Source organism: Carcharodon carcharias (assembly GCF_017639515.1).
Source record: "Carcharodon carcharias isolate sCarCar2 chromosome 32 unlocalized genomic scaffold, sCarCar2.pri SUPER_32_unloc_2, whole genome shotgun sequence".
Lineage (NCBI taxonomy): Eukaryota > Metazoa > Chordata > Chondrichthyes > Lamniformes > Lamnidae > Carcharodon > Carcharodon carcharias.
Genome location: NW_024470686.1, coordinates 232524 through 255015, shown reverse-complemented (window position 1 = coordinate 255015; position 22492 = coordinate 232524). Strand labels below are relative to the sequence as shown.

Sequence of the window (22492 nt, the reverse complement as noted above, 5' to 3'; positions counted from 1 at the left end):
AATCAAAGCCCAAATCGTTGGGCTGTCATCAAGCTGCTTGTTCTCTCTGCAGTTTTTCAGGTGGTTGACCCCCAGCCCATCATCCTCCAACTGTTACCCACTGGGTGACATTGCCCTCACAGTTCCACTCTCGCCTGTCACATGGTGGTCAGACTGTACCTGTCAGGCAGTAGCTGTCTCACTATAGAAAACATCCTTCAAACATTTCTTACCTGGAATGATAAATCTCCAATTGCTCAGTTCCACACCCTAACAATTCCTTTGCGACAATCTAATCCCTAACTCAGGGATGAGCAATTCCACTGGAGGATGTGTTTGTATATGAGCAGGATTGATATTAATCTTTGAGAAACCATCTTTACAACTTTTCATTGAATAATACCTGTTGGTGGATAGGAAAGAATCTATTTCTTAATCTGACTGTTGATGTTATGCCTGGACTCCTGCTTTAAATGTTGGTCTGTAAACTTCGATAGACACGTTAGAGAATGGGACACCTTCTGGAAGAATAGCTCCAGTGAGCTTGTTTCTCCTGGATCTGAAACTGTACAGTCAAGGAGTCAAACCTTGTAGGAGTGGGAAATCCTGCGACATGTTCCATTGGTTAGATTTCATCCTGCACTGTTCAGCTGACATATATCATTAATTGCATTAATTGCTGGCAGTGTAAGCTGTGTGGTAAGGGCAATGAAAGGCTGGCCTTATTCTCCTTAAGCAATGAGTTTTAAGAAAGAAACCGGGAGCAACAGTGAAGGAAGAACGGTGAGTTACACTCAAAACAGTTACAAAAGGAGAAATAAAGAAAGGGAAAGAAATAAAAATAAAAATAGCTGGAAAAACTCAGCAGGTCTGACAGCATCTGCGGAGAGGGACACAGTTAACGTTTTGAGTCTGTATGACTCTTCATCAGAACTGAGGAAATATAGAAATGTGGTGAAGTATAAGCTGGCTGAGGGGATGGGACAGGTAGAGCTGGATAGAGGGCCAGTGATGGGTGGGGGCGAAGGAGAGATTGCCAAAGATGTCATAGACAAAAGGACAAAGAGGTGTTGACAGTGGTGATATTATCTAAGGAATGTGCTAACTGGTGACATTAAGGGTAGAAAGGATGAGCAAGGTACAAATAGCCCTGGTGGGGGTGGGGTGGGGGGAGGGATTGAAATAGACTAAAAGGTAGCGATAAAACAATGGATGGAAATACATTTAAAAATAATGGAACTAGGTGGGAAAAGAAAAATCTATATAACTTATTGGAAAAAGGGGGGATCGGAAAGGGGGTGGGGATGGAGGAGGGAGTTCATGATCTAAAATTGTTGAACTCAATATTCAGTCCGGAAGGCTGTAAAGTGCCTAGTCGGAAGATGAGGTGCTGTTCCTCCAGTTTGCGTTGGGCTTCACTGGAACAATGCAGCAGGCCAAGGACAGACATGTGGGCATGAGAGCAGGGTGGAGTGTTGAAATGGCAAGCGACAGGGAGGTCTGGGTCATTCTTGCGGACAGACCGCAGGTGTTCTGCAAAGCGGTCACCCAGTCTGCGTTTGGTCTCTCCAATGTAGAGGAAACCGCATTGGGAGCAGCGAATGCAGTAGACTAAATTGAGGGAAGTGCAAGTGAAATGCTGCTTCACCTGTTTGGGCCCTTGGACAGTGAGGAGAGGGGAAGAAAAGGGGCAGGTGTTGCAACTTCTGCATAGAAAGGTGCTATGGGAGGGAGTTGAGGTGTAGGGGGTGATGGAGGAGTGGACCAGGGTGTCCCGGAGGGAATGGTCCCTGCAGGGGTGAAGGGAAGATGTGTTTGGTGGTGGCATCATGCTGGAGTTGGTGGAAATGGCAGAGGATGGTCCTTTGAACATGGAGGCTGGTGGGGTAATAAGTGAGGACAAGGGGGACCCTATCATGGTTCTGGGAAGGAGAGGAAGGTGTGAGGGCGGATGAGCGGGGGATGGGCCGGACATAGTTGAGGGCCCGTGGGTGGAAAACCTTGGTTAAGGAAGAAGGAGGACATGTCAGAGGAACTGTTTTGGAAAGTGAAAGAAATATTGGATTGAGAGAGAAAAAGAGACAGGAAGGAACAGTAAGTGAAAAGCATTGAAAATTTACAATGCTTTAAATCTCTAAGAAGAATTTATTACCCTCTGGAATGAGACTGGACAGTTTGAATTGTCCCTGGGCCAGAGTGTTTGATTAATAATGCATTAACCAGTATCACTTTGCAATAACTATAATCACATTGTGTTCATACTGCATTAACCATTATCACATTGCATGTGACAAGCGGCAAGTAACATTCACGCCACACAAGTGCCAGGCAATGACCATCTCCAACAAGAGAGAATCTAACCATCGTCCCTTGACATTCAATGGCATTACCATCACTGAATCCCCCACTATCAACATCCTGGTGGTTACCATTGACCAGAAACTGAACTGGACTAGCCATATAAATACTGTGGCTACAAGAGCAGGTCAGAGGCTGGGAATTCTGTGGTGAGTAACTCACCTCCTGACTCCTCACAGCCTGTCCACCATCTACAAGGCACAAGTCAGGAGTGTGATGGAATATTCTCCGCTTGCCTGGATAAGTGCAGCTACAACAACACTTAAGAAGCTTGAAACCATCCAGGACAAAGCAGCTCCACTTGATTGGCACCTCATCCACAAAGATTCACTCCCTCCACCACCAACGCACAATGGCAGCAGTGTGTACCATCTACAAGATGCACTGCAGAAACTTAAGGCTCCTTTGATAGCACCTTTCAAACCCACGACCACTACCATCTAGACGGACAAGGGCAGCAGATTGATGGGAACACCAACACCTGGAGGTTCCCCTCCAAGTCACTCACCATCCTGAACAAAAACAAAAATACCTGGAAAAACTCAGCAGGTCTGACAGCATCTGCGGAGAGGAACACAGTTACCGTTTTGAGTCCATATGACTCTTCAACAGAACTAAGGAAAAATTGAAAAGAGGTGAAATATAAGCTGGTTTAAGGGGGGGTGGGACAGCTAGAGCTGGATAGAGGGCCAGTGATAGGTGGAGATAACCAAAAGATGTCATAGACAAAAGGACAAAGAGGTGTTGAAGGTGGTGATATTATCTAAGGAATGTGCTAATTAAGGGCAGAAAGGACAAGCAAGGTACAGATAGCCCTAGTGGGGGTGGGGTGGGGTGAAGGAATCGAAATAGGCTAAAAGGTAGAGATAAAATAATGGATGGAAATACATTTAAAAATAATGGAAATAGGTGGGAAAAGAAATCCTGACTTGGAAATATATCGCCGTTCCTTCACTGTCGCTGGGTCAAAATCCTGGAATTCCCTCCCTATCAGCACTGTGGGTGTACCTACAGCACATGGACGGTTCAAGAAGGCAACTCATCACCACCTTCTCAAGGGGCAGTTAGGGATGGGCAATAAATGCTGGCCCAGACAGTGATGCCCACATCCTGTAAATGAATTTTTTTTTAAATTCACATTTTATTAACTTTTCTTTTTGTTCATGGGACGTGAGTGTCACTGGCTAGACCAGCATTTATTACCCAATGACAAGTTCAAAGAGATTTAGGTGTCCATGTACAAAGATCACTAAAATGTAGTGGTCGGGTATATAAAAAAATCAATAAAGCCAACAGAATGTTTGCTTTGATAATCTAGAGGACTGGAAAATGAAGAGGGAGATGTTTGGCTCGTGCTCTGGTCAGATATAACTAGAGTACTGAGTACCATGCTGGACACTGCATCTTCGAAAGTATATGTTAGCCTTGGAAGAAATGCAGCCGGGATTCACCAGAATCTTATCCGGGCTCCAATGGTTAGAATATGAGGAGTGATTAAATTAACTAGGCTTGCATTCCCTGTAATGAAGAAGATTAATGAGGCCTTTGGGATGAGACGTTAACTCTCGGTTAGGTCTGCACTGTCAGATGGGCGGAACAGACCCATGGCCCTTTTATGGAGAAGAGCAGGGGAGTTCTCCCCAGTGGCCTGACCAATATTTATTCCTCAATTGACATTGTAAAAACAGACACTTTTTCTGTTAGCTTCTCCCATTTTGCTTGAGTTGCCGCAGTGCTGATCGATCACCCTTCCCCATCTGCTCCAGTCAGTCAACTATTCCCCTTCCAATCCCGCAGCATTTCTCAGTCTTGCACCACCGCATCTTTCCATCTGGCCTTAGGACTTCCTTCTCTTCTTCCTGGCAGTCCCATCTCCATCACTCGCATCAGCACACCTCATCCACCATACTATTCCAATCTCTTCTCAGCTGCTTTCTTTGATGCTCCCACAATCTCCACAGACCCCCTGCAGTATTACTTCCTGACCGTGTCCTTCCTCATAACTCCACACATCCAGTTCAGCAGCCACGTCTCATTACTATCCAGTCATTGTTCCTATCTTCCTGATGTTGTCCAACTTTCTGTACTATATGACAAGGCTGGTCTCTCAACTGTCCTGTAAATTCTTCCTGTTAGCTTCAGCAAAACCTTTCCATCGCCCAGCAACATTTCTTCTAGTTACTCCAGCCAGAGCTAAAGAGTTGCTTAATTTCCTTTCCCTTACTCCCATCTTCTGCCACCCCTGACCCCAGGTACTTGAAACGATTCACTTTCTGCAAGTCTTCACCCAGAATCTTTACACCCTCACTCTGATTTCAGTCAGAGATGAGGATAATTTTTTCCTCTGAGGTTCTTGACTCTTTGGAACTCTCTTCCTCAAAAGGCAGTGGAAGCAGAGTCTATGAATATTTTTAAGGCAGAGCAAGATAGATTCTTGATTAACAAGGGGGTGAAAAGTTATCGGGGGCAGACAGGAATGTGGGGTTGAGGTTATATTCAGATCAGCCATAATCTTCTTGAATAGAGGAGCAAACTTGAGGGGCCCAGGGACCTGCTCCTAATTCGTATCTTTGTGTGATCCTCTCCCTGAAGCTCAAACTGACCGTCCACAAATTGGGTCTTTGGCCTATTGACCTTCATCCCCCTGCCTTCCAGTGCTTGTCTCCAATTTTCTTGATACTTGGTCATGTTGTCATCATCCCCCCCTCGATGTCACCCGGAAAATAGATTACCTGGTCACCATCACATTGCTGTTTGTAGGAGTTTCCTGAGATCAAATTGGCTGCAGTGTTTCTTACATTATAATTCAAAACGGAATGTAGGAAACTACTTCAGAGACTACAATTCAAAAAGCACTTCATTGACTTTAGAGTCCTTTGGGATGTTCCTTAGTTACAAAGGCGCTATATAAATGCAAGTCTTTCTTTTAGTTTTCAAACTACATCCAACTCAATATGCTTTGCAGTGGATTGTACATTTTCAAGAGCTATTGAAAATCAAGTTCATTTTGGTGTTCACTCTTTTTGAAATTGAGAGGGAGGGAGCTTTGACTGTTGTATATATCATTCACGTAGTTGTTTGGCAGTACAGAACTTGAGTTTGCTGAAAAAGAGACAGTTCTAAGCTATTTTCAGCAACATATCATTCAAATCAGTAAGAAACTGCACATCTCAGTCAGTCTGCTGCTAACTGACGGTCGAAGCAGCAACTTAGAATGAAAATTATTCGATCATCTTTGTTACTCCTGTTTGTATATTTGTCAAACACAAAACCAGTCCTGGTCTGAAGATAAAAATTTAAAATTGTGAAGCAATGGGGCTGAGTAAGTTAGGAAATATTGCTTCCAGAGATTAAGGGGGTCCAGAACAAGAGGATACAGCTGTAAGATAATTGTGAGAAATTTCGGATAGAAAGCAGGAGAGACATTTTTATAGAGTTATGAGGCTGTGGAATACACCACCAGATTTTTTAATTGAATCATTTAAGAACAGGTTCAATAGGTGGTTGAACAGAAGGGGTGTTAGTTGGGGGTGGGGGGAGCGGTGGTTAAAGTGATTTGGAAACAGGACAGGCTCATGGGATTGGGACTAGTTCACATTCGGGTCGAGCACTAACTTTGAGTGAAGGTTGGGCTGAAGGGCTATGTTTCTGTGTAATTCTGTGAGATGCTCAGACAACTCCCAGTATCATTTTGGGAATAATTGTGTGACTGATAACTGCACAGACCTGTCTTCTAATGTCCTGTCTTCATGTGTTTGTTAAGTTTCTAACCCTTTCTTCTTTTTGTTCTATTCTAGAAGCAAAGTAAGGATCGATTTGGACTCGAGGGAGATGAAGAGTCAACAATGTTGGAAGAATCTGTTTCTCCAAAAAAGTAAAAATTCAAAACTGTTTCATTGCTGAAACTGATCAGGATTATCCATACTTTACTCATCACCAAAATGTATCTTTAACCTTCCTGCTAATTTTCTGAATGCACTGAAATCTGAAACATGTTAAACCTGTCATGAAAAATTCCTCCATGCACTTTCCACCTCTTACCTCCAGCTGATAGGTGCCAGCCGTGGTCCAGTTGGTAGCAAACTCACCTCTGAGTCAGAGGTTGTGGATTCGAGTCCCTCTCCTGGATCTGAGCACATAATCCGAGCTGACACCCCAGAGCAGTACTGACGGAGTCTTTGCAGTGAGAGGTTAAACTGTGGGTCCATCTTCCTTCTCCAATGGATCTCTAAGAGGTCCGGTGTCACTGTTTTGAAAAAGAGCCTGGGTGTTATCGCCAGTGTCCTTTTCATGGTTTTTATTCTTTCATGGGATGTGGGTGTTACTGGCCCATCCCTAATTGCCCTTGAGAAGGTGGTGGTGAGCTACCAGTATTTATCAATATTTATTCCTCTGTCAACATCATAAACAGGTTATCTGGTCATTATCGCATTGCTGCTTGTGGGAGCTTGCAAATTGGCTGCTCTGTTTCCTACGATACAGCAGTAACTACACTTCAAAAATACTTCATTGCCTGTAAAGCGCTTTGGGGTGTCCTGAGGTGGTGAAAAGCATTATGCGATTAGAAGTCTTTTTCTCTGATGACAGTTGAAATGCCCCCAGTGTGTGTGTGTGTGTGTGTGTGTGTGTGTGCTGACGAATAACTCGGCCCTCCTGCCCTGCCTCACAGGTCCACCATATTGCAGCAGCAGTTTAATAAGACGGGGAAGATCGAGCATGCGTCTGTGGCGCTGCCGGCTGTGATGAGGCCAGGCGCAGGGGGGCCGGAGAGCTTTAACACGGGCACCATGCCAGCTCCACAGCAGCAGATCCTGAGTGGGCAGATGCACCGGGGCCACATGCCCCCACTGGTAGGAGTCGGAATTACACTTCTGGACGAGTGTCCAATATTCATTTTTTCTACCAATAACGATTCACTTCACAGTTTGTTATTGACATGTTTGCGAACAAAGTGTTAACGGCAAAAAAAAATTATTGCATCAATTTCTTTAAAACCCTTTAATTTTTAGATCCAGTCTCTTTATTTTTTTTAATTTTTTTAATTAAAGACCGTTGATATTTATTTGAAAACATTTTCACCATAGATTCAAGCACCAATTTAAATTGATTAATATGCATCTTTTATGTTTGAAAGAAATGTATTACTTTATTCTAACCTGCTTTGCTAATTTGCTCTGAATAACAGACCTCAGCACAGCAAGCATTAATGGGAACCATTAACTCCAGTATGCAAGCGGTCCAACAAGCACAGTCTGACCTAACTGAGATAGATAATTTACCCCCACTGGGACAGGACATGGTAAGTCTGATTGCTGCTCCTGCTGCTGCTACTCCTCTTATTTGAAATGATCATTGTACTCTGCAGCCTTTCAGAATCAGAAAGCACTGGGACAGATTTTCAATCTTTCTATGATAAGTGTTTTGGTGTTTTCTCTCAGTCAGTGGGAACTCTGTCCACTTGCACTGCTGACACACGTTCTGAGTGGATTTACCCTCCCGGGTGTGGAACTAGTCTTGCATATCATATGCCCGTGGATTTCAGTGGGAATTCAAACTGGGTGGTTTCCATAAAGAGCTCTGGGTGATCACCATCAGCAGTAATGTGCCCTGGGCGGGGGAGAAGTTTAAAAATCCCTCTTCCCCTGTGTCTTCCGACTAGAATTGATGAGGGGCTGCATCATTCAGCTGCACTGGGATCAGCTAGTGAAGGTCTGGTAGTGCCCGGCAGATTTGGCTTTGCCCTCTACCCCTTCACACTGCCCCTCCTCGTGCTACCCCTCCCTCCCCATCCAACATTGTCCGCCATGGTGAAATAATCAAACCAACAGTCCACCCAGCAGCTTGCCTGCTGCGGATTAATGGCTGCTCTTTGAAGCTGAGACTCAAGCCAGTTATTTCAAAGCTTTGGACAGTGGGTGGGAGTACTATAACATTCAGCACAAGCTCAGGCCATTCAGCCCAGCTGCTCTGTGCTGGTGTTTATGCTCCACACGAGCCTCCTCCCACCTCTCTTCATCTCACCCAATCAGCATATCCTTCTGTTCCATTCGCTTCCTCAATGCATCGACACTATTTGCCTCAACCACTCTCTGAAAGTTGGAAATTCTCATCACTCTCTGGGTTTCTCCCGCATTCCTTCCTGGATTTATTAGTAACAATCTTACACCACAGGGGTGATGACCCCTAAATTGAAAATTTTAAATAAGAGTGGCTCACAAGATTGCAATTGCAAGTTCCAAACCTGTGCTGTTGAAGTTTGCCTACTTTAGTGAGAGGAGATTGCATAGTGGTAATGTCACTGGACTAGTAAAACAGAGGCCCAGGCTAATTCTCTGGGGACAAAGGTTCAAATCCCACCACATAGGTTGGTGGAGTTTAAATTCAATTAATCAACAAATGGAATTATAAAGCTAGTCTCAGTTATAGTGATCACAAAACCATTGCCGATTGTCATAAAAACCCATCTGGTTCACTAATGACCTTTAGGGAAGGAAATCTGCTGTCTTTACCTGGTCTGGCCTACATGTGACTCCAGACCCACAGCAATGCGGTTGACTCTTAACTGCCCTCTGAAATGGCTGATAAGCCACTCAGTTGTATCAAACTGTTACAAAGTCTAAAAAGAATGAACTCCCTCCCTAACAGCACTGTGGATGTACCTACACCACATGGACTGCAGCGGCTCAAGAAGGCAGCTCACCACCACCTTCTCAAGGGCAACTAGGGATGGGCAATAAATGCTGGTCCAGCCAACATCCTGTGAATGAATAAATAAAATAAACTTAGAAACGTTTACAGTAATCCTATGAAGCTCTGTGAGATATGAGAATGGGACTTTCTTCACAGTTTCCGGAAAGGGAGATCTCCCACTCACCACTGCAGGGGGACAGCTCCAGCCTAGCTTTACTTTCTCACCCAACATCCCAGCAGTCTGCCTCTGATGGCCCATTGGGAAAATCCTGCAGTTTGCACTAACTGGGAAGTGGTGCATTGCCAAATGTGTTGGATGGGATGTGAAGGTGTCAATTTGAAAATATTCCCTGAGAAAGATCTCAGTGAGAGGTCTGTGACCAAGAGACATCTCCGATTTTAAAGAAATAATCTCATATTTGAAAGGGCTCTCGGTACTTGCCTTATACCAGCTATGCTTTAAAATGGGTTGAAGAGTAGTGAATGCTTTGGTAACATTCTGTGTAGTACATAGTGATTACTATGGGATGGGAGCTTTTTGCTTTGTAACATTGCTGTTGATTTCTATTTTTCCCAGGCATCGAAGGTGTGGGTCCAGAACAAAGTGGACGAGTCAAAACATGAGATTCACTCGCAGGTTGATGCGATCACTGCAGGGACTGCATCTGTTGTCAATCTCACGGCTGGTGAGTGATGGAGTTTGCGAGTCTCAAAACTGTATCTTCAAACCAAAACTGAATCTTCAGATCAGTGAAAGCAGCTGCCACTTCACTGGTACTCGAACCACTGCCTCCAGGGTCCCCATCCTGGGTGATGGAGGATGCTGCTCGCTGTAGCTGGAGACCAGCTTTCATATTTCAGTGGCTTTGCACTGATTTACTATTCAGTGCTGATCATCCAGCTGTACCAGAAACCTGGGGGTATAAATATATCAGTTAGATCTCTGCAGGGTAAAGCTGGAAAAGGAAATGTGGGAGGGAAGGAAATCTACTGGAAGGTGCAGCTCATTAAAGATTTGTATCTTCTGCTGAAAGCTTCTTTGAAGACTTGTGTCCAAGATAAAAAGCCATAGGGCCAAATATTTATTTACCGACTGAGTGTATGTGTCTTGTACACAGCATTTCACCTGAAAGCAAAGAATCATTCAGTGTCCCATTTCCAGTTTAAAGCTTTACAGCAGAGTATGATCTGCTCAGAACATCACAGAATCTTTACAGTGCAGAAGGAGGCCATTCAGCCCATTGAATCTGCACTGGCTCATTGAAAGAGCAATTGACCTAACCCCACTCCCCTGCCTTACCCCCCATAACCTTGCACATTCTCTCTTTTCCGATTGCAGTCTAATTCCCTATTGAATACCTCGTTGAAACCTGCCTCCACCACTCTTTCAGGAAGTTCATTCTGGACTCCAACCACCCTCTGGATGAAAACATTTTTCCTCACATGACTTCTACTCCTTTCACCTATTACTTTGAACCTGTGCCTCTAGTTCTTGATGCTCTCTTGAGTGGGAAACAGTTTCTCACTAATTACCCTGTCCATACCCCTCAGGATCTTGAATACTTCTATCAAGTCTCCTCTCAGCCTTCTTTTCTCCAAGGAAAACACTCCCAACCTCTCCAGTCTATCCTCATAGCTACAGTGCTTTATCCCTGGAATCATTCTTGTGAATCTCCTCTGTACTCTGCTCAATGCCTTCATATCCTTCCTCAAGTATGGCACCCAGAACTGGACGCAGTACTCCAGATGAGGCCTAACTAGTGTCTTATATGAGTTTAACATGACAACCTTACTCTTGTACTCAATGCTCCTATTAATAATAATAATATGCTTTATTAACTACACCCTCAATATGCCCTGCCACCTTCAGTGACTTATGTACACATATACCAACGTCCCTCTGTACCTGCAACTCCTTTAGAGACTCTCCCTTTATTCTATACTGTCTCTCCACATCCTTCCTGCCAAAATGAATCAACTCACATTTCTCTGCATTGAACTTCTTCTGCCACGTGTCTGCCCAATCCATCATCCTGTCTATGTCTTTTTGAAGTTCAAGACTGTTACAGTTGACAACATTTCCAACTTTCGTCTCATCTGCAAATTTTGAAATCATGCCCTGCACACCACAGTCTAGGTCATTACTATACATTAAAAAGAGCAAGTGTCCCAACACTGATCCCTGGGGAACTTCACTACAAACCTTCCTCCAATCTGAAAAACAACCATTTATCAGTAATCTCTGTTTCCTGTCACTCAGCCAATTTCTTATCCAAGTGCCTACTTTCCCTTTTATTCCATGACCTAGAATTTTGCTCACAAGTCTGTTGTGTGGCCCTGTAGCAAATGCCTTTTGAAAATCCATGTACACGACATCAACAGCACTGCCCTTATCAACCTTCCCTGTTACCTCTTCAAAAACCTCCAGCGAGTTAGTTAAACATGATTTCCCCTCAATGAATCCAAGCTGGCTTTCCTTCGTTATCCCACATTGTCTAAGTGATTATTGATTTTGTCCCGAACAATAGGGCAGAGATTTTTGCTTGGTAGGTAGGCGCTGGAGCGTGATATGTTGTGCGTTAATGTCAATGCTCAGTTGTGCAATAGTTCAGTCAGCAGACATGTGCCGGAGTTGGCAGCGCACCCACTGACAATTAAAAGGTCTGTTAAGACCTTTGAATAATCAATTAAACTAAATTTTTCACTGATGGTTGACAGGCAGGCAAAAAGGCCAAGCGGCCTTTGCATTTTTTGAAACCTCATCGATGGGTGGGATGAGGATTCCAAAAGCAAATAATAAAGAATAAAAGTTTTCAAATTTAATTAATATAATCACAGAGTCGCATTAGGGGACATATTTTATTACATTTTTATTTACCTAATTTTCTTTCCGTCCCTCAGGGAGATTATGAAGTATCTACTCACGTGCATGTACAAAGCTCACCCTCAGTCTGCCCGCTCTCCTTCCCCACCCCCTGGACAGGCAGCGCTCAGTGCTGCTGCTCGCGTTTCACGCTGGACAGGACTTAATTGGCCCACAAGCATGAAATCGCTGTCCGGTCCCAATCGCGGGCAATGGTTAGCTTCCTGACCATCCCCACCAGGTCTCCCCGCCAAGGGCAAAATTCTGCCCATAGTTTCCAGAAGTTTCTCTACCACTGAAGTCAAACTGACTGGTCTGTAGTTACCGGCTGTATCCTTGCACCCCTTTTTGAACAAGGATCACAATTCTCCAGTCCTCTGGCACCTCCCCTGTGTCTAAGGAAGGCTGGAAGATTATCCCCAGTGCCTCTGAAATTTCCACTCTCACTTCCTTCAGCACCCTTGGACGCATCTCATCCAGTCCTGGTACCTTATCAGTTTTAAGTAAAGATAGCCTTTCCAACACCACCTCCTTCTCAATTGTAAATCCCGCGAGTGTACCAGTTACCTCCTCTCTCACCTCAGCCTGGGGAGCATCTTCTTCCTTTGTAAAGACCGATGCAAAGTACTCGTTTAATACCTCCACTACTTCTCCTGTCTCCGCAAGCAAGTGTCCTTTTTTTATCCCTAATCGGCCCTACTCTTTCTCTTACCACTCTTTTATTATTTACATGCTTATAGAAGACCATGGAATTCCCTTTTATGTTAGCTGCCAGCTTCTTTTCAGGCACCCTCCTCGCTTTTCTGATTAGTTTTTTCACTTCCCCTCAGGTCCTTCTGCATTCAGCCTGATTCTCCATTGTGTTTTCTACCTGACATCTGTCATACTCATACTTCTTCCTTTTCATCTTCACCTCTATCTCTCTCGTCATGCAGGGCGCTCTGGATTTATTTATCCTACCTTTCCCCATCAAGGGAATATACCCTGACATTGCCTGCAATACTATCTCTTTGAAGGTGGCCCATTGTTCAGCCACCATCTTTTCTGCCAACATTTGATTCCAACTCACACGACTCAGATTCTCATCCCATCAAAGTTGACTTTCCCCAATTAATTCTCCCTGCTCTGGATTGTTCCTTGTCCTTCTCCATGGCCGACCTAAACCTTATAAGACAATGGTCACTGTCCTCTAAATCCTGCCCCACTGATATTTGACCCACTTAAGCCAACTCATTCCCCAGAACCAGACCCAACAGTGCCTGACCTCTCGTTGGACTGGAATCATACTGCTGCAGAAAATTATCTTGAACACATTTCAGGAACTCTCATCCCTCTTGTCCCTTTGAACTATTCCTATCTCGGTCTATATTTGGATAATTGAAATCCCCCATTATGATTACTCTATAATTCCTGCACCTCTCTGTAATTTCTTCACAAATTTGTTTCTCTACGTTCCTTCCACTAGTTGGTGGTCTATATACTACACCAATCAATGTTATTGCACCTTTTTCATTCCTTACCTCTAACCAGGGAGATTCTGTCCTTGACCCCTCTGGAACATCCTGTCTCTCCAGTACTGTAATTCCATCTATAATCAACACTGTCACTCCCTCTTCCCCCCCACCCCGACACACAAACACACACCCTCCACCACTTTCTTTCTTTCCTGTTTCTCCTAAACATCTTATACCCAGGAATATTTAACGTCCAGTCCCGCCCTTTGAGCCAGGTCTCTGTTATAGCAATAATATAATTCCATTTCTCAACCTGTGCCTATAGTTCACCAATCTTATTAACCACACACTGTGCATTCACATACATACACATTAACCCTGATTTAGGCTTTTTTAAAACTTTTCCCCTTATTCTGACCCCATCTAATGACTTACTACTGCCTCCTCTAGTTCTATCAAACTCTCCAAGTATTCTATTTACCTTGTTACTACTCTCTGATATATCCTCTTTATCAGTTAATACTCCTCTACTTCCCACTGCCAGTTTCTCTCCTCTCCACTCTGAATTTCCCTTCAGGTTCCCATCTCCCTGCTAATCTATTTCAATCCCTCCCCATATATGACAATGTATGCAAATAGATTGTGTTTTGCAAATTCACCTCTTTTGGCCCACTGAGGATGGACACATGACCTTCTCTCAACTTTGACCTGGTGTTATTCTAAGACGACCATTAGGTTATGAGGTTATGATGGAGGTGAAACTCCCACCCTTACAGCGGTTTCTTTTCCCCTCACTAGTCGAACCTACTTGTTTTATTGTTACTTGAAGTCGTGGATGAAGCAGAAAGAGTTTGTTGGTTTTATTTCTTTCCCTTTGAAATTCACTCAGCACAGATTGTGTTGTAGGGGCCCATCGGGTAGGGGCCATGCAATACTTGACATGCCCACTCATAACGGAGAGGGCAAATAAACCCAGGGTACTTACTGCCTCCTGTGTATATAGGCCTGAGAGTAAATAAGTATGGTGTGTGGTCTGGAGGGGAACAGGAAGGAGGAGGAAGAGGTGTAGAGGTTTGAGTGAGACTTTAAGCACAATGTTGAAATAGGTGTGTAAGGTGTAACGTTTTCCTCTAGGAGATCCTGCAGACACTGATTACACTGCTGTTGGCTGTGCTATTACTACCATTTCTTCCAATCTCACGGAAATGTCTAAGGGAGTGAAGATGCTGGCTGCCCTAATGGACGATGATGTTGGAAGTGGACAGGACCTCCTGCGGGCAGCCAGAACATTGGCTGGCGCTGTCTCCGATCTACTGAAGGCAGTCGAGCCCTCGTCAGGGGAGGTGAGCCGGGGGCATTGGTGTGGTGGCTGCAGCTTGGGGCAAAGGTGGGGGTTGGGGGAAGGGCAGCAGAAAATGTTCCTTGTTGAATAATGAAATGCAAAACTGAACAAATGGGTGAGCAGTCAAATACTTTTCCTTTTGCCCCCGTTTTGGAATATTTTTATTCAACCATTAATCCTGCTTCAGAATCAAAAGGTTTAGAGACCGACATCAAGTTGGAAAAGTCAAAGGGGATATTGAGCCTCTCATGTCTGTGCTGGCTCTTTGATAGAGTTATCCACTCCACTTGACCTTTCTCAATAGCCCATTTTTCCTTTTCCAATATTTATCCATTTCCTCTTTTGAAAGTTCCCATTGAATCTGCTTCCACTTGTTCAGGCAGCACTTCCAGATCATAACAACTTGCTGTACGGGTAAGAAAGCTTTTTCTTACCCCCACCTCCTCCCAGCCCCACCCCTGCTTCTTTTACCCGTTACCTTAAATCTGTGCCCTCTGGTTACTGACCGTGCTGCCACTGAAAATAGTTTCTCCATGTTCATTGTGTCAGAATTTTTGATTTTGATCACCTCTGCTAAATCTTCCCTTAATCTTTGTTTTGTTTGTGATTGATTTGAAAGCAAAATCGTGCTGATGATGCTTGCGATCTGAAATAAAATCGGAAAATGCTGGAGATGCTCAGCAGGTCTGGCAGCTTATGTGGGGAGAAAAACAGAGTTAGTGTTTCAGGTCAATGACTTTTCATCAGAATTGATAATGGGACGAGGGAGAAGGGGTTGGTAAGGAGACCAGCCAAGAACAGTAGATGGGTCCAGAGGAGGTGAACGGTTACAGCAGGATAGCAGAGGGTGAGGAATGCATAGGAAATTGGGCAAAGGCCCAATCAAGAATTATATTCAGTTCCTTTTGGGCCCCAATCTATAAGTAGATCTGCCCCAACCTCCCATTTGTTTTCTGAATGGAACATTGATATATTATTATTTCCTATGGATATATAATTCTATACATATAAATTCTATAGCAAAGTTTAAGATAATAATCATTAAAAGTGTATAATATTGACAGACCAAAAGCTGCTAACCCTAATTTTTACAGCATTAGGAATCCATTTCTCCTAGATTGTTCAGTATGATCCGAGGTCAGTCCTGTCCAATTTGCATGGGTTTCCCCGCCTTCTGAGTTTACCCATCAAATCCCATTCTCCTGATTGCTTCCCACATCCTTGAAAATTTCCTCATAACATTTAAGAAGTATTTGGATGTGCACTTGCGATGCCAAGGCATACAAGGCTATGGGCCTAGTGCTGGAAAATGGGATTAGAATAGTTAGGTACTTGTTTGACCAGCGCAGACTCGATGGGCTGAAGGGCCTTTTTCTGTGCTGTAGACCTTTGTGACTCTAACATTCCACCCAGTCTGGTCCCATTCTCCTGATCACCCCACGTACTGATTAACTTTAGAATTCCACATTCTAACCCAATACTCCATACATTTCTTCATAATCTTTGTGTGAGTGTGTTAAATTTTTGCTCTCACCAGCCAGTTAAAACAACCCGCCTGTGCCTCTTGTACCCGCCTGTGCCTCTTGTACCCACCTGTGCCTCTTGTACCCGCCTGTGCCTATTTAATCCATCTGTCGTCAGTATGATGAGCTCGGTACCAAATTAAGAAGCAGAACCTCAAAGTTAATAATCTCTGAATTATTACCTGAGCCATGTGCAAATTGGCATTGGACAAGTAAGATCAGGGAAACGAATGCCTGGCTGAAAGACTGGCCTGGGAGGAGTGGGTTGTGGTTCCTGGGGACACTGGCACCAGTATTGGGGAAAGTGGGGACATCTACATCCGAACCTTGCTGTGATGAGCGTTCTTGCGAATTGCATAGATAGGGAAGTAGAAAGGGTTTTAAACTAAACCGTGGGGGCAACAGATCAAATGTGGGAAGATGTGGTAAATTAAAGAGTAGAGACAAGGTAAAAGAGGAAGGTGTTAATTTGGGAAATGATAAACAGACCATGACAGGAAGGGACAGAGTACAAGTTGTAGAGTAAACCAATATATAAGGATAGATGTTACAAAAATAGTTTAAGGACAAAACTTAAGGCTCTGTATCTGAATGCACGTAGCATTTGAAACAACACAGATGAACTGATAGTGCAAATCAAGAGGAATAAGTATGATCTAAGAGCCATTACAGAGACATGGCTGCAGGATGGGATAGATTGGAATCTGAACATTGAGGAGTATGTGACTTTAGGAAGGATAAGAAATTAGGAAAAGGCGGTGGGGTGGTTCTGTTAATTCAAGATGACATTAACACAAAAGAGAGCGATAGCCTAAGTGCAGGAAATGAGGTTATAGAAGCGGTTTGGGTAGAGATGAGGAATGATAAAGGCAAGAAGTCGCTTGTAGGAGTGGCTTACAGGCCTCCTAACAGTAATCACGTAGTAGGACAGATTATCAACGAAGAAATGGTGAGAGCTTGTCAGAAAGGCACGGCGATTATCATGGGGGATTTTAATCCACATATAGACTGGAATAGCCGGATGTGTAAAGGTAGCATAGATGCCAAATTCATAGAATGTTTAGGGATAATTTCTTAGATCAGCATATAAAGCATATAATTGCACAAACATAGGTGGCAGGTCAGAAGATTAGATCGAATATAAAAAACAGCAAAGAATGACTTATTAGGATTTATAAGGAGGGAAAAGTTAGAGTTGGAGAGAAAACTATCTAAAAATATAAAGACAGAGAGTAAGAGTTTCTATAGATATTTTAAAAAGAAAAGAGTTAACACGGAAGTAAGTCTGTGGAATTAATAGTGAAAATATGGAGATGACGGATGAATTAAACGGGTATTTTGCATCGGTCTTCACTATAGATGACACAAGTAACATCCCAGAAACAGCTGTAAATCAGGAAATGGAAGGGAGGGAGGAACTCAAAAAAAATAGCAATTACCTGGGAAGTGGTACTTGTCAACACGCAGCTCCGACACTTTGCTAAGTTCCTGGGTCCTGATGGATTTCATCCTAGGGCCTTAAAAGAAGTGACTAGTGAGATAGTTGATACATTGGTTTTAACTTGCCAAAATTCTCTAGATTCTGGGAAGATGCCATTAGATTGGAAAATAGCAAGTGTAACTCCTTTAATCCAAAAGGGAGGAAGACAGAAAGCAGGAAACTACAGGCCAGTTAGCTTGATATCTGTCATAGGGAAAATGTTAGAAGCTATTATTAAAGAGGTTATAACAGAGCACTTAGATAAATTCAAGGCAATCAGGCAGAATCAACATGGTTTTTTAAAAGGGAAATCACATTTAACCAATTTATTGGAGTTCTTGAAAAGTAACATATGCTGTGGATAAAGGGGAACCGGTGGATGTACTGTACTTAGATTTTCAGAAGGCATTTGATAAGGTGCCTCATCAAAGGTTATTGTGGAAAATAAAAGCTTATGGTGTAGGGGGTAACATATTGGCATGGATAGAAGATTGGCTGGCTAACAGGAAGCAGAGAGTAGGCATAAATGGCTTATTTTCTGGTTGGCAGGATGTGACAAGTGGGGTGCCACAGGGATCAGTGCTGGGGCCTCGACTCTTACAGTTTATATAAATGATTTGGTTGAAGGGACTAATGGTACGGTTGGTAAATTTGCTGATGCCAGAAAGGTAGGTAGGAAAGTGAGTTGTGAGGACCTAAGGAGGCTACAAAAGCCTATAGACAGTGGGCAAAAATCTGGCAAATGATGTATAATATAGGAAAATGTGATGTTGCCCATTTTGGCAGCACAAATAAAAAAGAGGCATAATATCTAAACACAGAGATTGCAGCGCTCTGAGATTCAGAGGGATCTGGGTGTCCTAGTGTATGATTCACAAAAGGTTAGTGTGCAGGTACAGCAGGTAATTAGGAAAGCTAATAGAACATTATCATTTGTGAGGGGAAATGATTACAACAGTAGGGAGGTTATGCTTCAGTTGTACAGGGTATTGGTGAGACCACATCTGGAATACTGTGTACAGCACTGGTCTCCTTATTTAAGGAAAGATGTAAATGCATTGGAAGCAGTTCAGAGAATGTTCACTAGATTAATACCAGGAATGGGTGGGTTGTCTTTTGAGGAAAGGTTGGACAGGTTAGGCTTGTATCTGCTGGAGTTTGGAAGAGGAAGATGTGACTCGATTGAAACATAAGATCCTGAGGGCTCTTGACAGGGTGGATGTGGAGAAGACGTTTCCTCTTGTGGGAGATTCTAGAACTCAGGGTCACTGTTTAAAAATAAGGGGCCGCCATTTTTGACAGAGATGAGGAATTTTTTTTTCTCTCAGAGGATTGAGAGACTTTGGAATTCCCTTCCTCAAAAGGTGGCTGAAGCAGAGGCGTTGAATATTTTTAAGGCAGAGGTAGACAGATTCTTGATAAGCAAGCAAATGTTATCGGGGGGTGGGCAGAAATATGATCTTATTGAATGGCAGAGCAGGCTTGAGGGGCCTAGATGCCTACTGCTCCTAATTCGTATACTTGTACGTGTGTCTTTGCCTAACCCAACCATCTTTGCCTTTTTTTTATATTCATTCATGGGATGTGGATGTGCCGGCATTTATTGCCCATCCCTAATTGCCCTTGAGAAGTTGGTGGTGAGTTGCCTTTTTGAACCATTGTTGCTCATGTGGTGTAGGTACACCCACAGTGCTGTTAGGAAGGAGTTCCAGGATTTTGACCCAGTGACAGTGAAGGAACGGTGATATATTTCCAAGTCAGGATGGTGAGTGACTTGGAGACGAACCTCCAGGTGGTGGTGTTCCCATGTATCTGCTACCCTTGTCCTTCTAGATGGTAGCGGTCATGGTTTGGAAGGTGCTGTGTAAGGAGCCTTGGTGAATTCCTGCAATGCATCTTGTAGATGGTACGCACTGCTGCTACTGTGCGTCGGTGGTGGAGGGAGTGAATGTTTGTGTCTGGTACCAATCAAACGGGCTGCTTTGTCCTGGATGGTGTTGAGCTTCTTGAGCATTGTTGGAGCTGCACTCATCCAGGCAAGTGGGGAGTATTCCATCACACTCCTGATTTGTGCCTTGTAGATGGTGGACAGGCTTTGGGGAGTCAGGAGGTGAGTTACTCGACACAGGATTCCTAGCCTCTGACCTGCTCTTGTAGCCACAATATTTATATGGCTAGTCCAGTTCAATTTCTGGTCAATGGTAACCACCAGGATGTTGATAGTGGGGGATTCAGTGATGGTCATGCTATTGAACATCAAGGGGCGATGATTAGGCTCTCTGTGGTTGGAGATGGTCATTGCCTGGCACTTGTGCAGCATGAATGTTACTTGCCACTTGTCAGCCCAAGCCTGGATATTGTCCAGGTCTTGCTGCATTTGGACATGGACTGCTTCAGTATCTGAGGAGTCGCGAATGATGCTGAACATTGCAATCATCAGCGAACATCCCCACTTCTGACCTTGTGGTGGAAGGAAGGTCTGTGATGAAACAGCTGAAGTTGGTTGGGCCGAGGACACTACCCTGAGGAACTCCTGCAATGATATCCTGGAGCTAAGATGACTGACCTCCAACAACCACAACCATCTTCCTTTGTGCTCGGTATGACTCCAACTAGTCAAGAGTTTTCCCCTTATTCTGATTGATTCCAGTTTTGCTGGGGCTCCTTGATGTCACTCTCAGTCAAATGTGGTCTTGATGTCAAGAACAGTTACTCTCACCTCACCTCTGGAGTTCAGTTCTTTTGTCCATGTTTGAACCAAGGCTGCAATGTGGTCAGGAGCTGAGTGGTCCTGGTGGAACCCAAACTGGGCGTCAGTGAGCAGGTTATTGTTCAGCAAGTGCTGCCTGATAGCACTGTTGATGACCACTTCCATCACTTTACTGATGATGGAGAGTAGACTGATGGGGTGGTAATTGGCTGGGTTGGATTTATCCTGCTTTTTGTGTACCGGACATACCTGGGCAATTTTTCACATAGCCAGATGGATGCCAGTGTTGTAGCTGTACTGGAACAACTTGGCTAGGGGCACGGCAAGTTCTGGAGCACAAGTCTTCAGTACTATTGCCGGGTTATTATCAGGGCCCATAGCCTTTGCAGTATCCAGTGCCTTCAGCCGTTTCTTGATATCATGTAGAGCAAATCGAATTGGCTTAATACTGGCATCTATGATGCTCGGGACCTTGGGAGGAGGCCGAGATGGATCATTCACTTGGCATTTCTGGCTGAAGGTTTTAGCAAATGCTTCAGTCTTATCTTTTGCACTGATGTACTGGGCCCCTCCATCATTGAGAATGGGGATATTTGTGGAGCCGCCTCCCCCAGTGAGTTGATTAGTTGTCCACCACCATTCCCGACTGGATGTGACAGGACTTGTGGAGCATTGATTTGATCCATTGGTTGTGGGATCACTTAGCTCTGTCTATCACTTGCTGCTTATGCTGTTTGGCACGCAAGCAATCCTGTGTTGTAGCTTCACCAGGTTGACGCCTCATTTTTAGGTATGTCTGGTGCTGCTCCTGACATGCCCTCCTGCTCTCTTCATTGAACCAGGATTGATTCCCTGGTTTGATGGTAATGGTAGAGTGGGGGATATGCTGGGCCATGAGGTTACAGATTGTGTTCGAGTACAATTCTGCTGCTGCTGATGGCCCACAGCCTCATGGATGCCCAGTCTTGAGTTGCTAGATCTGTTTGAAATCTATCCCATTTAGCACAGTGGTAGTGCCACACAACACGATGGAGGGTATCCTCAATGTGAAGGTGGGACTTCGTCTCCACAATGACCGTGCAATGGTCACTCCAGCCGATACTGTCATGGACAGATGTATCTGTGGCAGCCAGGTTAGTGAGGATGAGGTCAAGTATGTTTTTCCCTCTTGTTGGTTCCCTCACCAGCTGCTGCAGACCCAGTCTAACAGCTATGTCCTTTAGGACTCAGCCAACTCAGTCAGTAGTGGTGCTACCAAGTCACTCTTGGTGATAGACATTGAAGTCCCCCACCCAGAGTACATTCTGCACCCTGCCACCCTCAGTGCTTCCTCCAGGTGGTGTTCAACATGGAGGAGCACTGATTCATCAGCTGAGGGAGGGCGGTACGTGGTAACCAGCAGGAGGTTTCCTTACCCATGTTTGACCTGATGCCATAAGACTTCATGGGGTCCGGAGTCGATGCTGCAGACCCCCAGGGCAACTCCCTCCCGACTGTATACCACCATGCTGCCACCTCAGGGATGGTGATGGTGCTGTTTGGGACATTCTCTGTCAGATATGATTCCATGAGGATGACTATGTCAGGCTGTTGCTTGACTAGTCTGTGAAACAGCTCTTCCAATGTTGGCACAAGTCCCCAGATATTAGTACTTTGCAGGGTTGACAGAACTGCGATTGCCGTTGTCGTTTCCGGTTCCTCAGCAGGTCTGGCAGCATCGGCGGAGAAGAAAAGAGTTGACGTTTCGAGTCCTCATGACCCTTCGACAGAACTTGAGTTTGAGTCCAAGAAAGAGTTGAAATATAAGCTGGTTTAAGGTGTGTGTGTGGGGGGCGGAGAGAGAGAGAGAGAGAGAGGTGGGGGGGGTGTGGTTGTAGGGACAAACAAGCAGTGATAGAAGCAGATCATCAAAAGTATTGTCCTTATTGTCCTTATTGTCCTTAGTCTCTGCTTAATTCAACAAGTCGGCTTGCGGCTTTACAAAAATAGGACAAGCCTCCTTCAACACAGACCCCGCCCCTTAGACCTGGTTCTCTGCACTTCAAGGCACAACTCCAGCTTAAGGTAGCTCTCCATTTTAAGACATGGTCTTG

The 22492-nt window shown here is 44.3% G+C and overlaps 1 protein-coding gene across 1 annotated transcript in view; it reads left to right on the top strand.

Moving 5' to 3' along the window:
* LOC121274141 (talin-2) overlaps nucleotides 1-22492 on the top strand; it is a 402472-nt gene that overhangs the window by 199339 nt on the left and 180641 nt on the right. Inside the window, exons 14-18 of the mRNA XM_041181315.1 lie at nucleotides 6135-6211; nucleotides 7007-7187; nucleotides 7523-7636; nucleotides 9605-9713; nucleotides 14479-14687. Coding sequence (XP_041037249.1) covers nucleotides 6135-6211; nucleotides 7007-7187; nucleotides 7523-7636; nucleotides 9605-9713; nucleotides 14479-14687 — 690 coding nt within the window. The remainder of the gene's footprint in view (nucleotides 1-6134; nucleotides 6212-7006; nucleotides 7188-7522; nucleotides 7637-9604; nucleotides 9714-14478; nucleotides 14688-22492) is intronic.